The sequence below is a fragment of the Nesoenas mayeri genome (genome assembly GCF_963082525.1).
Source record: "Nesoenas mayeri genome assembly, chromosome: 1".
NCBI lineage: Eukaryota > Metazoa > Chordata > Aves > Columbiformes > Columbidae > Nesoenas > Nesoenas mayeri.
This window is the reverse complement of record NC_137541.1, coordinates 14,124,738-14,142,336: the sequence shown is the minus strand read 5'-3', so window position 1 is coordinate 14,142,336 and position 17,599 is coordinate 14,124,738. Positions and strand designations below refer to the sequence as shown.

The window sequence follows — 17,599 nt, the reverse complement described above, 5'->3', positions numbered from 1 at the left end:
GGGAATGGGAAAGGTTGCATCAATGTTATATGTCAGATTATTCTGACTGTCTGTATGTTTTGGGGGTTACTGAGAGTGACTGAAGTCTAATCCATTACTCGATCATCAGATACAGTAGGGCTTATTTTCTAAGTTGAGAATACACAGCATGCAGAATATGTCATTTTCCCCTAACTCCTGAATAAGTAGAAAAGGCAAGGACAGGGCAGACTGGAGAAGAGTTGCACGTGGAAAGGCAACATGTATTTGTTGTCCAGAAATGTTCTAGGCCCTTCCCCAAGCACCATATCTTAAATAAGACAGGAAGTAATGTGAAAGCAGGGTTATCAAAATAGTAATCTGTTTCCTTGTTATGTTTTTTTTCTTGCTCTTCTGTTTGACAAAACAGTTCCAGAATTCTCCATCTTCCACTAATCAATATTTTCACCTTTTCTCAACATCGTTGCCTATTCTATATTGACTGTCTAATATAATCCCTAAAGCACCACTTCCCTCACTCACATAGATGTCACCTTCGAAGGAATGATATAAAAAAGGACCCTGATATGCTTTTTACTACTGAATGAAAATACACGCCCCAGCTGCTTATTTTACCAGGCTATCATCTTTTTCCTCTATTTTAAGGCCAAAATTAGGATAGCATCATAGAATGTTCTGAGTTGGAAGGGACCCACAAGGATCATTGAGTCCTGTCCCTGCGTATGACAACCCCACAGTTCACACCATGTGTCTGAGGGTGTTGTCCAGTCTCTTTGTGAACACTGTCAGGCTTGGGGCCGTGACACCTCCCTGGGGAGCCTGTTCCAGTGCTCCAGCACCCTCTGGGGGAAGAACCTTTTCCTAATGCCCAACCTAAACCTCCCCTGGCACATCTTCCTGCCATTCCCTCGGATTCTGTCATTGGTCACTAAAGAGAAGAGATCAGCGCCTGCCCCTCCTCCTCAATAATGATAACTCATCAGCATTTAACAGTTCGTACTACTAAATTCGCATTGCAAAGTTTTGTCTGCTCAGTCTCTCCTCCTTTTCCTTCACCAGTCACTGCAAAGATTTTGTTTCTAAACTAAGTATTCAGCTCTAATGCATGGCTGCCACTTGGTTTTGAAGGTCTTAAAATTTATCTTTTTGTTATCTGTTCAGTACTGTACATCGGGTACTGTAATATTTCCACTCTGACACAAATATGTTTATTGTTTTAAATATTCAGAATAATCCCGTTCTTAAATTAGATTGACTTGAGGTTTATACCCACATGCTTATCATTATGATCAATAAATTTCATAGGTAATTAATACATAGATTGGTACTTCACTTTCTACCATATATTTGTGTTTCAGGAGCAATGTTTGTTCAGATATTTAATATGAACTTTAGGAGCACAGTGTTAAGATTCTGCTTGAAAATAAAAGTAGCAATGAAGTAAAATTCATTAAGTATAAGCAGTACCTGAAGTACTGAGTCTTTTGTTTTCCTTCCACTTTCGATTGATTTTGTTTAAAACCTAAGTTGGAAATTTCATTATATAACTCATAAAGAAAAAAAAAAGGAGAGCAAGACTTCATTATATATCATATTAAATGTCTACCTGACTTGTTATAGCAGCCAATTTTATTTGTGCTGTAGATCGTGGTTGGCTGTGAGGCAAATTCATGTGGGGACCTCCACTCTGTGATGCTGGAGTATACAAAGGATGCCAGGTAAATGACCTCAGAATACACAGACATTAAAAAAAAAGAAAAAAAGTATGATGTTAAATACCTAGAGAGCTTTTATTTATTAAAGTAATTACTTTGCTGTTCATCCTGTAACAGGATCTGAACAAAGCCTGTGTACAAGCACTGGGATTTGTCTACATAACTCCCATAAATTCTCTTTATAATCTTGCCCAGATGTTGATAGATTCATGGCACTGAGCTTGCGGTTACAGTCATGAGCATGTTCTTGTTAAAAATGTGGTAGCAGAAAACCGCATTTGTAGGAAACTGTTATTTTAGTATGATACAGGACCACATATTTAGGACGAAGCTGTAATGAAGTGCGAGTTACTTAACTCCAATTTGGTCTTTAACTAGCAAACAATTAATAACACTCTCCTGTGCTGTAGTGTAGTAATGGATCATAATTTGTAGAAGCAAAGGTATATTCCTGTGCTCAAATGACTGTGGGTAAACATGGAGCAAATTTGGTTGGGACTCTTCTCAACACTGTAAGAGAAAGACTAAGGAGCAGACTCCTAAATAAATCCTTCTGTCATGCTGAGCCAGAGGAGCTCTCTGCTGTGTGTACCCTCCCAAGGGATCCACAGCCTCAAACCTGGTGCTGGAAAGTCCTCCCTGGCTGCACCAACACTTCAGCCTCTCACCTCATGTCTATTTGTGGCTACAGAGCATGGAAACTATTGCTGACAATCTCTTGGGTTTGTTTAGCAAGATAGGCAATGCCATGATCCTCAGAAATTACCGGTTTCCCTTCTATCATTCTTTCAGTTGTTCTAAAACATTTTTTTGTTTGTTTCCTACAGGACAGACTCATGGCAGCTCGTCCAGACACACTGTCTTCCTTCCTCATCTAATAGCATTGGCTGTTCTCCTTTCCAATTCCATGAAGCTACCATCTATAACTCTGTTAACAGCTCCATGTGGAGAAGAATAACGATCCAGCTGCCTGATCATGTCTCATCCAGGTAGGTTACTGCAAGGTCAGTTCACTGTGGGCCTATAAAATGTCAGCTGTCTTCCTGGCACTGTTCACTTGGAACAAATGGTGAATTAAAAATGACTCTTTATCGCTGGATTTAGATCTTACATATAATGTTTTTGAGGAAGCTTTTTGTTACCAGAAGTGCCTACTGCCAACGATGTAGCAGCCACTCATTCAGGGTAGGTCTTCCCAGTTATTGAAGTGATAACCGCTTCACACAACATTTTTTGTTACATCTGCTGCTGGTGTATTTGAATATCACTGTACTGATCTGCTTAATTGCTAGATATCATAATACAGTGTTTGGATTTTGGTATTTGCAGTGCAACTCAGTTCAGGTGGATTCAAAAGGGAGAAGAACTAGAGAAGCAAAGTTGGGCAATCGACCACGTGTACATCGGGGAAGCATGTCCTAAGCTCTGCAGTGGCCACGGATATTGCACGACTGGAGCCATTTGCATTTGTGATGAAGGATACCAAGGTTTCATTTCTTCAATTTATTTCTTATGCATCTGCTACAGTCTAACCTAGCTCAAAATTAAACAAAAAGGCGAAGTGATGTATTATGTCTAAATTCATCACTGGAATGCTTGAATAACAAATTCTAAATTAACAATTTGACAGAGCTGCAAATAACAGCTCTTCCCTCCCTTTACTCTTTCTGGACTGGATCAGTAGTCTCTGCTCTCTGGTGCTGTATGTAAAGCCCATTCAGCCTTCACCCAAGGCAAAATGTGGCTATTGGCTTACCCAGAAATGGCTTCCACCCCTGTACTCCATCCAAGGGTGCACCCACTCCCAGAGGATGTGTGCATGGGATCCAGATGTTGGTGACTGGCCCCTCTAAGGGACTCAGTTCTGTGCCCCACCAGGACAGAGTGCTCTGCCCTTATCTCACAGTGCAGCTAAGCACATGTCTAACAGTACTTGAGTGTCCTCACTAAATTATAAGTGCTTTCTGGGAGTGGAGCCAGTGTCTTCCAGGACATAACTTCATAATATCGGAACCCTTGCCTGTTTTAGATACATTTCCCTTCAAACAGCAATTTGAGGTTTCTTGTATTGGCATCAATGCAAAATAGGAGAAACCCTATTGCAGTTCTTGGAGTTATACTGCTGTAAAAAAAAAAAACCTCACAGCCTCAGTTTTCTAAAAATGAATGTTCTACAGCAACGTGCATGTTACTAATAGATCTGCTGAAATATATTCAGCAGTAGTATATAGTAATATATATTCAGCTGTAGTCACACTGTATATTGGGCCACGACCTTGAATGGAATTACAATGAACTGTAACTCAATTTTCTCAATTCTTTTGATTTTTGTGTGGTTTATAACTTCACTGTGTCATTTTTAGGTGATGACTGCTCTATTTTTAGCCATGACCTCCCCAGTTATATTAAAGATAATTTTGAATCTGAAAGAGTCACTGAAATAAACTGGGACACTATTCAGGGAGGAGTGATAGGGAATGGATGTGGACAGCTGGCACCCTATGCCCATGGAGATTCGCTCTATTTTAATGGATGTCAAGTAAGACAAGCTGTGACTAAGCCTCTGGATCTCACCCGAGCAAGGTAATACTTTGAGCCAAAAAACGCTCTTTTCGCAGCTCATGAGAAAGGAAACTCTTTATACCACACACAGTCATGGGGACCAGTATTGATGAGGATGGACTGACCTGGCTCTGCCGTGCAGTCAGATGTGGCCAGCAAATAAACATTAGGGTTGGCAAAATACTTTGTGGCTTCCATATGGGAGATGGAGAGTGAGAAGGAAGCGATGTCAGATGAAAAGGTCAGATGTTTTTGTCTTGCCCAGCTGAGCTCTATCTGGTAAGCCAGCACTGACAATGAAGCCCTTGGCAAAGGCTGGATGCCAGACTGTGTGGACCAGTGCCTGGTCTGATGGGACAAATCCCATGTTTGTTTGTGCTCTCATGATGGTCATGGCTAAAGATGCTATTAGTAATTACAGACTCATTTTCCCATTTCAGTTGTCAGATAGAATTATATTCACCTGGCAATGAGCAGGAGTATCTTTTTCATCTATTGAGCTTCTTTGGCCATGGTAAAACAAATGCAACCAGCCTGTGCTGGCTCTTAACAGAGTGACAGCTTTCTGGACTGGTTTACATGTAGTTATCTAAAGCAAAATTAGAAACAGGATGAATTGCCAAATGGGCCAGATATAAATCAGGCTCTTCATTTCTTATTTGAACACCTAGGTAGAATACAGAAATCTTTTAGGCACTTTATTATATTGAACCTTCACTTGTCCTTTTTTAGCTTTTCATAAGCTCATTTTCACGTTTATACTGTTTATGTATCTCAATTCTGTGCAGATACATTGTAAAACTGAATCTATTACCTCCAACTATATGGCAATATGTAACACACTGTAAACTATTACTTTGAAAGGGAAGCTGAGTTTTAGAGATGTGAGAACAGTTTATTTTGCATGCTAAAAGTAAAGATTCTTGAAGATGCTCAAAGTTTTAATAAGGTAACTGCAATAAACCGGGAAATTCTATTGTTCCTGTTTGAATACTTTTTGCATATTGAAAACAGCTTTTCTCTCTTTGTTTTACAGCAAAATCATGTTTGTTTTGCAAATTGGAAGTATTTCACAAACAGACAGCTGCAATACCAATCTGAGTGATCCTAACACTGTAGACAAGGCAGTGCTCCTCCAATACAGTGTAAATAATGGAATTACATGGCAAGTAATTGCACAGCATCAGCCAAAGGACTTTATACAAGCCCAAAGAGTGTCTTATAACGTTCCCCTGTGAGTACCCAGCCACATTCCATTACCTCTAAGTTCACAAGATATATTTCTGCTAAGAAAGAATCTACACTTGCATTACTGTGCAAGAAAAAAGGCTGAGGAGAGGGTAAACAAAGAATAAAATTTAAGGAGAAGGCTGATTAAGAAATTCCAGCAGAGTGTTTATCTGTTTACTTGAAAGAAAAACAGAATACTTGTTTTAAAGATACGAGAGGGGAAAAAAATCCTTCTCATCTGTGTGCATTTTTCACCATCAAATGTTGCATATGGATGGTGTGTTGATGTTCAGGGATGCAGAAATAACACTTCAACGTTGCTCTCAGCTCCTGTTGGGGGTAGATAGGGATGTGCAAACCACCAGTGGTCTGGAGCTCTCACAGGCTCTTGTGTTTGTGACAACAGGGAGGCACGAATGAAAGGAGTCTTACTGCGCTGGTGGCAGCCCCGTCACAACGGAACAGGTCATGATCAGTGGGCTTTGGACCACGTAGAAGTTGTCCTGTGAGTATCAGCTTCACCTCACCCCACCCCATGTCAGAAAGCACTGAAATTCCTTCAGCATGGCACAACTGTTAAGCTCAGTAAGAAGCACTGTGGCCCAGGGAAACCTTTGAGAACCAGTCTTTGCTAATGCTCTGCCCTGACGGCAACCGTCAGCGGTTAAGAAGGCCACGAAATAAGTGGCACAGCAGGGGTGCATGTTGTGCATCGTGCAGAAATGCAGGAGGGAAAGTGGGGCATTATCAACACCAAGTATTGGTGCTGTCCTGTAATGCAGCAATGACTGTGAAAAAAACACTGTGCTGAGACGTAAGAAAGGTTATTCCCGTTCAACGCTGTGCTGCCATTAAGGCTGATTTATTTCCTTTTGAAGGTACTAAAGAGTCTGCTGTATTGATCTTTGCACAAAGTAATGTTGTTGTGCCTCTGAAAAATTTACGTTAGCAACTAACGCCTTATTCATTTCCTTTTTTTAGTAAGAAGGATACTGTTCAAAAACAGGGTTCACTATATCAGGTTCCTATGGTCCGAGCTCTATATTCATCCCCTTGTCAAGATTTTACCAAGTGTCTGCACCCTCCTGATTCTCCCATTCTTGAGATGGGCAGCTAACCCGTTTTTCCGGTGTCACATCACGAAGAGATGACCTGCTTTTTCTCTAACAATTTAGTTCCAGTAGAAGTGAAATGCTAGTGGCTTCACGGGCGGGAGCTCATCGCTGACAATGGTTGGCAGAGAGAGGCGTGCCTGCTCCATAGATAGGTTCAAGCATTCCTTTTATTGAACAATTTAAAAACCAACAATGAAGAAATTAGGCTTGGATAACCTCCAGACTGTTTAATTATAACCGTGAGGTTTCTGAAATAGCAGAGACACTGCAAGTAATGTTTTGTAAGAGTAGCAAAGTGATCTGATTGCTAGTTAGCCCTGTTCTTTCCACCAAGAAGCACCAGCTTGCATGGCACTCATATCAACCCCAAACCAAATTAGTCCCAACACCAAATAACTGTACACGCTCTGCTGCTTTTACACACCTTGCTGGGCTCTGCTTCCATAACATTAAGCTTAAAGCTTGAAGGAACAGAGGGACGGATGTGATTCCTGGTTTAGTTAACCAATGACTGTACAATGCTGCATCAGGAAAGATATGAAAGGGTATGAACCTGCAGGAGGTTCACAATGATTAGAAAACTGTGGAAGAGGGAACTGGTAGTTCTGAAATATACCCATGCCTTTCTGCCAATAAATAAATAAATAAATAATGAATTAATTAATTAATGTTGAAAAAGAAAATAATATAATATTATCCATCAATCCAAGCATTGAATGAAGGAGTATGAGTAGGAACAGGACAGATCTTTTAAAAGGGAATCTTGGGCTGAATTCTGGAGAACTTCCTTGACAATGAGATCTGCCAGGCTATAGACTAGACACACAAGTTGAGTGGTGAGAAGTCACACACACAGTATCACACAGTATGTTTGGGATTGGAAGGGACCTCAAAAGATCATCCAGACCAATCCCCCTGCTGGAGCAGGAACGCCTAGGTGAGGTCACACAGGAACATGTCCAGGCGGGTTTTGAATGTCTCCAGAGAAGGAGACTCCACAACCCTCCTGGGCAGCCTGTTCCAGTGTCTGTCACCCTTACTGAGAAGAAGTTTTTTCTCAAATTTAAGTGGAACCTCTTGTGTTCCAGCTTGATCCCATTACCCCTTGTCCTATCATTGTTTGCCACCGAGAAGAGCCTGGCTCCATCCTTGTGACACTCACCCTTTATATATTTATAAACATTAATAAAGTCACCCCTCAGTCTCCTCTGCTCCAAACTAAAGAGACCCAGCTCCCTCAGCCTCTCCTCATAAGGGAGGTGCTCCACTCCCTTAATCATCTTTGTTGCCCTACGCTGGACCCTCTCCAGCAGTTCCCTGTGCTTCTGGAACTGAGGGGCACAGAACTGGACACAATATTCCAGGTGTGGTCTCACCAGGGCGGAGTAGAGGGGCAGGAGAACCTCTCTGACCTACTGACCACCCCCCTTCTAATACACCCCAGGATGCCAGTGGCCTTCCTGGCCACAAGGGCACAGTGCTGCCTCATGGTCATCCTGTTGTCCACCAGGACCGCCAGGTCCCTTTCCCCTACACTGCTCTCTAATATGTAATTTCCCAACCGATACTGGAACCTGGGGTTGTTCCTGCCCAGACGCAGGACTCTACACTTTCCCTTGTTAAATTCCATTAGATTATTCCCTGCCCAACTCTCCAGTTTGTCCAGGTCTCGCTGGATGGCAGCACAGCCTTCTGGCCTGTCAGCCACTCCTCCCAGTCATATGAGATACATTGTGATAGAATGGAGACAACAACAGAAATGCTATACCAAGTAATCACACCTTGCCTAGAGAAGAAACCAGGTGGGCAGACAGTGTCTTCTCCCTTCTCTTCTTTTTCTACTGTTAAAGAGCTTTAAGACTCTTCTGAGCATAGGCTAAAATATCACAGTAGAGACAGAGAGTTTCCATTTGTTCAAGTGACACCTGGTACAACTCACAGGGGAAGACAGACCAAGCCAGACAGGTTTCTCCCTTGGCAAGTACAAGGCAGCGCCATGGCAGTGTATTTCCCAAGGGCCAGACATGGAGGTCCAGCCCCTGCTAGCTACAACTCTTGAGACTTGTTGCTCTCAGAAGAGGAAAATTATGTGCTGTGGTGCATCTGGTTCATAGGCCGGCATGTGCCCAAACCTGACAGGTGGCTTTGACCCCTCTGTTTTGCTTAAGTTCTATCTGCGCCTTCTAATTCTTTAAGATATTCTGTAGGCCTCTTAAATTTTATATGCAGTTAACACACAAAGGGTTTAATGAAGGCTTTCTGAAGGGAAGCATGCTTTTCTTTGTCAATAGATACTCCCATCTGGGTTTTCCTGTAGCTCTGCTGTTTCACTCTGCCACCTTGCACTGGTCCCTTTGCCCCCCAGCACTTCAGCTTCTTCACCTGCAGAATAATGAAGGCACTTGGTGAAGACACCTCCACAGAGCACTTCCAGACATACAGAAAGGAGCCTGGATCCCTGTCTGGTAGCACTAACCCTGTGGATGATCCTGCACACACCAGGGCTACCAGGATTCATACCATGAATACTAGGGATAGGACGTAGCTTTCATTCCTGATATGCCTTCATTTTCCAATGAAAGGCATAGAAACCCTGCCTGCCCCTGGGGAGAACAAGCCATTGGGCAGCTCTCCAGCGAGGGGTGAGGAGGCAGTGTCCCTCGGGTGCTCTGTCCCTCCATTGAGGTTGTCAGAGGAGAACTCCACGATTGACAGCAACACAGGGCCCTCTGCCATGGCTGCAGAAATGTCGGGCCTGAACTGAAACCATTCACCAAGGTGCTGGCATTACCTCTTTCCATTAAATCTCTGGGAAGTCATTGCAGCATCAGTAGGTTTCTGCTTGTTCTTCCCAAAGCAAAGATACCGTAGGAAATATTTGTGCCTCCTGAATTGAAAGTAATTCCTGCTGGCACTCTGACCTTCTCTCAGTAAGCCATGAGTATCCCTGGCTGCAGGACCAGCTGATGGTCCATGTATAATGCAGTCTGTGCTTGGTCTCCTTGCACTCCATTGCCCACATGAATGAGAGGCCCCACACCTCTCTGGGCACCATCAAAATTATCTGCACTGGTTTAAGTCTTAGATCTTCCTGCTTGTTTGTGACCCATGCACCCACAGCAGGTGAGCCTCTAGCCCATGTGGAGTTATACCAAGAAGCCAACCTATGCTAGGAGATGTGGTTTGGGATGTAGAGAAATTCCTGGCTTTCTACATGTCTCGTTTCCTCCACTACCCCGCAGGCTGGCAAAGAGATGCCCTAGGTGCTACAAATATTGTCCTGATTTTATTTCCCATCCAATATGGGGGATGTCCCTGCTCCTCCCTACAGTGTTCACCCCAGAGACAAATCAGTGAATACCTGCTTTCATGGCTCAATACTTCTCAGTAATCCAAAGATTTGAAATTAATTCTGTCACAGGCCCAGCTGCCAAGTCATAGCACAGGTACCACTTACAGCTGATGCACAACACTCTGTTCAGTCTAATTGATTTCTGAGTCCAGGGCCATTATCCTCTTACCAGCAAACACATTTTCAGGATATAATTTCTTTGTTTCCTTTTTGCTCCCGAGGTAGTTTGCTGGGGAAAAAAATTAACCTCCAGATTATACATGCATGCAAAATACCTGATGGTGATAAGGAAGGCCAAAGGCTGGTGCTTTTGTATGTCCCTCAGGATCATTCCGCTTCTAAATAAATTACCTGAATCACTCATTAAAAAGCAGTATCATTAAGGATATGATGCAGCTGCAAATGGTGCTCAAAGTGAGCACCTCTTTCAAACAGGTGAAATGCAATACCTGCTTTGAATATGTTATACATCAAATTGGTCTTGCCAACTAACCACTTATCAACTTATTTAAATGATTTCCTCCTGTCCTGTGGTGGAGAGAGGATTTTAGTCATTATATGAAGTTGTCCAGTTCCTTTTAAAGCTAGTGCAAATTATTCCTCATTAGTGCAGCATTTTTCCTCTCCATTTGTAAAGAAAGCTTCGGGCACAACTCCCACATATTCCATGTGGCTCTTCTTAGGATGAAAAAGTATTTTAGCCCAGACTTAAGGAGCACTTTTCAGTGCCTCAGTACTTCTGCCCTCAGAAGAGCCCATGTCCAACTTGCATTTCATTTGCACCTTGTTTTTCTCTGGAAGCACAGCGCTCAGCCTGTCTGCCACACAGACACCACACACTTCTTTGCATGTGCATTTGGAACTGCCATTTCTATGGGTACGGGGTGGGCCCTTATTGACCTCTCATAAATTCAACTCTGGTTAAAGGTATTGAGAACTAAAGTGTAACAATAAGGTGAACACTAAGGGTCTGACGTTGCTTTCTTTGCACCCCAAAACTCGTTATGAGATCCAAGGGAATTTGACTTTTGTAAGGAATGCAAGAAATATCATCCCCACCCACTGTTTTATGGTTAACTGTTGGATAACAGAACAGATCCCTCCATAGCCATCACCCCATGCTCTTCATTGTCAAGATACTTTCTCATTTTTGGCACAAATGATTTAGTGAGAACTTATGTTGCATTTGGTGCAAAGAATGTTTATCCTTATTTTGCAACATTAAAATACAAATTATATAGTCCAGCTCAAACAATGAATCTTCATGTAGAAAACCATTTTAATCTGCTTCAGCTTTTTAGTAAAAAGCAATGATTTGAAAAATGTATTTAAATTAAAGTATCAACATATTTATAATAAAGAACAGAAATATTTAAAACATTAGGTAATTATCTGAATATTCACAACATTTATGCCAAATTTTATGATGTAGTCTGTGCTTTTATGCTATTTTTATTATGTTTCTAAAAAGTGCATGCTGAATTTTATAGAAAATAAAAATATAAACATTGATTTGAAAATATCAGGAAATAATTTGTTCAATTTTTATTTTCAAAAGAGATGAAAAATCCTATATTGCCTCTAAACCTCATCAGGGTTTTATGACTAATCACAGTGCTGCATGCATTGAAAGGCATTTTCTAACTTGTGTTGTATTTCATTGTTTGCTGTCATTGGTTTTACACTAGAATAAGGTAAGTGCTTTCCCTGAATCAATATCAAATGTATGTTTCTGTTACAGCTACAGCTCTTTCACAAAGTTTTGTCAATGATGGGTTGGTGGAAAATAATGTGCATCCTCTGAGATGTGCCACATAGCTCTTGAGGGCTCTGATCCTGCAGCAATTCCCCAGGGAGTGCTGGGGGAAGCTAAACCCAGCAGAAAGTGTTGGGCAGCTCACCCCACACCACGGTGGGGATTTCACTGAGCCTGTGGTGAGAAGGACTTCTCCTTCTCCTTCTCCTTCTCCTTCTCCTTCTCCTTCTCCTTCTCCTTCTCCTTCTCCTTCTCCTTCTCCTTCTTCTCCTTCCTTTTCTTCTCCTCCTGTGGTGCAATGAGACCTGCCAGTAGAGGCCACCCAGGGCACCCAGCATGGGCGACCGCTCATTTCCAAGAGGGAATTCCCACTTTTTTCCATAATTAATGACCGCAGAGCTGAAGCCACAGCCAGACAGCCTACATCAGTGAATCTGCACAGTGGCACAGCCATGTGTGCCCCTTAGACACACAGGTAGTTCTTTTGTTTCTTGTGACTCTGCTGCTTTGTGCCTCTGCAGTTAATAGACATCACTAACCAGCAGAGTTACTGAGCTCTGGGTTCAAATCTTGACCCCACTAGAGCCAAAGAACGTTCGTCATGGATAGAAGCCATCAGGACTTCAGTCAGAGCACATCACTTTTTCACAGTACCCTCCTAACAGCATTTGTAATTCAGTCTCAAAATTTACCCCTAGCCTAGTCCTGTGAGGCATGCCTTTGCTGTTTTCTGAGGATTTGTTCATGTTTCATTTTGTTATCCAAATATTTTTGTTTCTATTCAGTTCCTATTACGCCCTGTCAATTAAAATAAAAATATAGAAATGATGAACGATGCCAGTATATTTTTTTTCTGCATATTTTTCATTCCATTTGGCTCCATTCTATTTTCATAAATTTTAAATTGCAGACTTGCCGTTCAGACTGTGCTGTAGGAAGCATGCAATAGCCAGAATGTACTATCAAAGACTAAATACCCAGAGAGACTCCTTCTCATAAACTGCTTTATTGTAGGTATTTATTGAACATGCCATAGACATAATTTTGTTCTTCTGTATTGGCTGCATATTGTTTTCATGTAACTAGTATAACTCCAGGGACTTCACTGGAAAGTTATTTAGGGTTTCCTACATAAATAGGAGCACTATTATCTTCTATTTAATAATGCACTAAAATCAGATTACGCCAATTATGCAGTGTACAGATTATGCAGTGGTTGCTCCTATTAATTGCCTTTTTTGCTTTTTGCTCCATCAGCAATACACAAATAACTATTTTGGATCTGTACTTTTCTGATCCGCGGGTGGTTCAGTGAATGCACAGAACAGGCAGAAGGCTCAGCAGATGCTGGCCAGTCCACTACGCACTTACAAAGCAGCCTCCAAGTTGCTGCTGATACCCAAACAAAAGTTCCTTCTGCACCCTGCACTGTGGAAGGAGAGGTCTATTCCTAATATAGTCCAGCACATTTTGGGTGCTCTGAACAAGAAAACATCAGCAAACGTATGGTAAAGCCTTTTCTCAGCCTGAGAAAATACAAATGAAATTTTTCATAGCACTGAAAGCATTCTTAAATCCACTAAATGGAAGAAATACATAAGTACTCCTGCAAACTATATTATAGAATTCTTATCATGATGTTTTAAAGCACTATTGATCTCTCTTATACAGTGTTTGCCTCCTACCAATACCTCCTACCCTGATTTTGTGGATGCCAGACTATACATAATATACAATATGATACAATACATTAATATATAGATTATACATATTTACCTACAGCAAGAGTGAAAATCATGGCATTTTCTATAGCAGGAGTGCAGTTATTATGTGGCATCCAACCAGTAGCTGGAAGTCTATCTCAGATGTTGGCGAGGACAAGTTTGAACCATGTCAGTGCAAGTAAAAAAAGAAGCATTTAATGCTTGAGACTTAAGATTTCTCCTGTTTTTCACACACTGCACTACGCTGGTGTTTAAGACATATATATATATATGTTTCTTTGTAACTTCTTGATCATCTTATAAAACAACAAAACAGAACGATAAACATGAAAAAGGTAAATCTCTATTAAGTTATTAGGTAACTCATTCTTTGTTCCTTTTCTCAGTTCTTTATTTTCCTTTCTTTTTGTTGTTCTTTTTTCTTTGTTCATTGTTTTCAACATCTTCATCAAAACTTTAAGGCAGACACAAAATGGTCAGGCATTTGAAGTGAAATAGAGCCCAGGTGCACCTAGCAGTGTCCAAAATGAGTCCTGAGCAACTTTGCTGAGCTGTTGCTGAACGTGAACTGACGAAAGGCAAGAGGGACACGGGGGGACATGAAGACCCCTGGGCCAAGGACTGTAGATCAGCATGTGCCCTGGCTGTCCAAGTCTTGCCTAGGCTGAGGCTCTCACAGCCAAACTCAGTCCTAAATTTAACCAAGTATAGAAATGGGGTTTTTTTCAGCCAAACACATTGACAGGTTCTGTTTGGTCCCATGTACCTAGAGCAAGGCCACCCAAAGTTGGGCAGTGCTTTCTCCCAGGCCCCTGTCCCCTGTATTTTGGCTGCAGAGCAGCCTCCTCCCAGCAGAGAGGTGTTCAGTCCCCACTTCATGGTTAGGATGCTCTCCTGAGATGTGGAGTGTTGCCCTAAAGGCCCCGAGCCTAAGGAACCACCCACTTTCCAGGCAATGGGAATTAAAGGGAAGGCAGGATTCGGGCCTCTTTCAGTATTCATGACCAACTTTCAGGAGTGGGTTTGGAGTCATGATTTCCCTCCTGCCTTCCTCAGTGAGGCACTTGGCATTGGAGTGAGGCCTGATGTTCTACTGAGATGACTACAGGACCAGAATAAAGACTGATCTCCAGTGCTTCTTTGCACTTGAGCTACCAAGTGGCATTAAAACTATATAAACTCACCGCTGCCACTCTCTCACACAAAACTCTTACAAATCAGCACAGACCTTTCCCTTCCACTTGAAGGAGTCAGGGGAAGTCAATCTCAAACATTAACCCCTCTCTCAATTGCCAAATGCTCTAGAGCTCTACCTTACTGCGGGAGTGCCAGAAGTTGTGCTGAGTGTAGATCTGTTTGCTTTCATTGCCACCAGCAGCTGGGCGAAGCCAAGTGACTTGTATTTGCTTAGGGGTTTATAACCCACATTTTGACACAACTGCTTTTGTTTGGTTTAGTCAATCGTGTTCTAGATCAGCTGTTGAAAAGGGCATAATTTTGGTTTACATATTTTTTTAGAATAAATTAGCATACTACAGCAAAATCTATCTTTGCCTCTGGAGAATCAGACGTATTTTGTAAAGCATGCAATTATTCTTTTTTCCTAAGGGCCATATTCACTAAAAATAAGCTTATGCACTAGAGAGGAAAGTATGACTGATTACAATATGAGTATTTACCTCTTACAGAGAAAACTCACAAATGAAAACCTGCCTTGCACCCAAAACCAGGAGAATTGTTGACTGTAATGTCCACTGCAGGCCTTTACTTCAGAGATAACCTTTAAATTCTGATGGACTTCTTGTTTTGGAGGGTCCTGGTGACATCCAGTCCCTTGGAGTAGAGACACTCAGGCTAGGCATCCTTCTCTTACTGCAAGAAAAGCTAGGAAGCACAAAGTCCTAAGCAGGCAGAGAGGATTATGTGAGGGAGTCAGAAATTAGCCTGAGACTGCACAGATTCACTACAACTTTGCAGTCCCTTTCCCCTGGAAACCAAAAGAAAACTTGCCCACGCAGTCACCAGCAGTTCCTCCTGGGAGAAGCTCCTCACACTCCTTGGAGTTGTCCTTGGGGTCTACACAGTTAATGCTGTGATCTGATCTCTTACAGAAACTGCATCCTCTGACTGGATCTATGACAACCTCTTGTATCCCATTTATCACTGTGGAGAAAAGGGGTCAAGTAGCTCTAAAGCCTAGAGTTTGACAGCACTATTTTTATTTTTAAAAGTAGTTCTTCCAATTAAGAGGTCTTTTCCACACCTTGCGACTCCACAGTGCAGAGTGCAAGAGTCACTGTTTCTTATAGAAACATCTCAGCTGCTTTCCATGTCTGGCCAAGTGCACTGCAAGTTGCAGATCTGAGAGGAATGATATCACACAGCCTTTATCAGAACTTCAGAATTCACAAACCTCTTCATTCTCACGTAATTCTGAATGAAGTTTGGCTGCAGATCTATATAGACCTTTATTTGTGTGCATGTCTAGCCGTTTGGATATGTATTAATATGTATATAAGTGAACCAAGAAAAGGCACAGCCAGGCAAAGCTCTGTGGCTGTTCTGCAGACCTGTGCCACAGCAGAGGCAGGAGGATGTAGAGGGTCTGTGGTGCTGCACAGGCAGTTCTCTCCAAGGTGTATGCAAGTCTGTATGGGCCATAAGTGGACTCACAAGGATGCATCACAGACATTACAGCTTCATTTCCAAAGCTGCTGAAATTTGGAAACTGAAGGTGGGATCCAGCCCGTGGGAGTTAGACTGGTTTCAGGTACCAAAGTCTCATCCACCGCTGCCCTCTCATGGCTCCATCTTCCCTTAGTGGGAGAAGTAGAAACCTATGTCAGGTAGGATAGGTCTTGTCCTCCAAGTAGGTCTTCCAAGCAAGTGTCCTTTCTTCAATTAGGCTGCAGTCAGGGTATCTCTTGCCTGGTCTCCTCCCAATGTGATGATGCTTATTTCCCAAGTCTTACTTTAATTTTGGATAGAGGTGTATAGGGGAAAGAAACGTTAAGTCTGAATAAAGTGTTGTACTACACTTCCTATATGGGTAAAAATGGAAGATAATGAAGTAAAGCTTTTTTTCTGTTCTCAAGATAAAGCAGCTAATGCTTGAAAACAGGATAACTGGAGTATAAAACCACTGAAGAGAAAGGCCCTGTATTGAGAGGGTATGAAGTGCATACAGCTTTAGTGAATCTGGCCCTAGGCAGCACCAGTTTTCATTAGCTGAAAGTTCTTAACCTTTCCCTAAGATAATGAATTGTAAATAAAAGCAAAGTGGGACAGATTCTCAATTGCCTTGTACCTTGCTGTTCTACAAAGGGTGCACTTCATATCACTTTACACGGGCTTAAAAGGTCATGCAAGGACAAAGAAGAATCTCTCCCACTAGCTCACTGCTCTGAAAGAATTTAAGTACATATAAAAGAAACTTACACTCTTCTTTCCCTCCACCCTTTGATTTTAACAGCACTCGCAAACAAAATTACATGATGAATTTTTCACGGCAACATGGGCTCAGGCATTTCTACAACAGAAGACGAAGGTCACTTAGACGATATCCATGAAGAAACGAGACATTTATTTTTTTCCTCCCAACATGTGATGTGTTGCTTTCCATTCTTTAAAACTAGCACTGCATCTGGTATCAGGACTATTCTGCGACTGGCTGGATGAATAACTGAAAGCCTTTCTCAAGACAGAGTGTACACCACTTTTTCGCACTGTGAACTAATGAGAAGTGACTTATTTTCTCATAGGTAAATGTTTTAATGTTGACGTGTCTGTGAAAATCGTGATCTGTTGTAATATCAGTTACAGTGGCAGTATTGGAAGTAAGCAACTAATTCTGTTTAACAGGAAAAAAAGTTTAAGCACAAAGACTTTTCAGATTTTATGTTTCAAAAACCTACATACTAAGTACAGAATTTAACATTCTTTGTCACGTAGGTATTTAAGTGCACTGTATTTCAGCTCTGTGTCATTTTATATGATTAAGTTATCATTGTTTGTCCTCTTTGTATTCAACATGACACATTGGCACTGTATTTACTTGTTTTGTTGTTGTAATATTTTTGCTGCTGATTTTTGGGCTATTTACCTTCTGACGAAATGTATAAAAAATCAAAGTACCTAATCAAGAAGATAATTGCAAAAGTAGTTGT

General features: G+C 41.7%; 1 protein-coding gene across 1 annotated transcript in view; it reads left to right on the top strand.

The window, feature by feature from the left end:
- The window catches only part of RELN (reelin), a gene marked incomplete at both ends in the record, with an annotated part of 285,441 nt that extends 268,439 nt beyond the window's left edge, over window positions 1-17,002 (top strand). Inside the window, 7 exons of the mRNA XM_080343887.1 lie at window positions 1,624-1,697; window positions 2,522-2,683; window positions 3,024-3,181; window positions 4,058-4,277; window positions 5,293-5,490; window positions 5,893-5,991; window positions 16,906-17,002. Coding sequence (XP_080200013.1) covers window positions 1,624-1,697; window positions 2,522-2,683; window positions 3,024-3,181; window positions 4,058-4,277; window positions 5,293-5,490; window positions 5,893-5,991; window positions 16,906-17,002 — 1,008 coding nt within the window. The remainder of the gene's footprint in view (window positions 1-1,623; window positions 1,698-2,521; window positions 2,684-3,023; window positions 3,182-4,057; window positions 4,278-5,292; window positions 5,491-5,892; window positions 5,992-16,905) is intronic.
- Window positions 17,003-17,599: the final 597 nt, after the last annotated feature.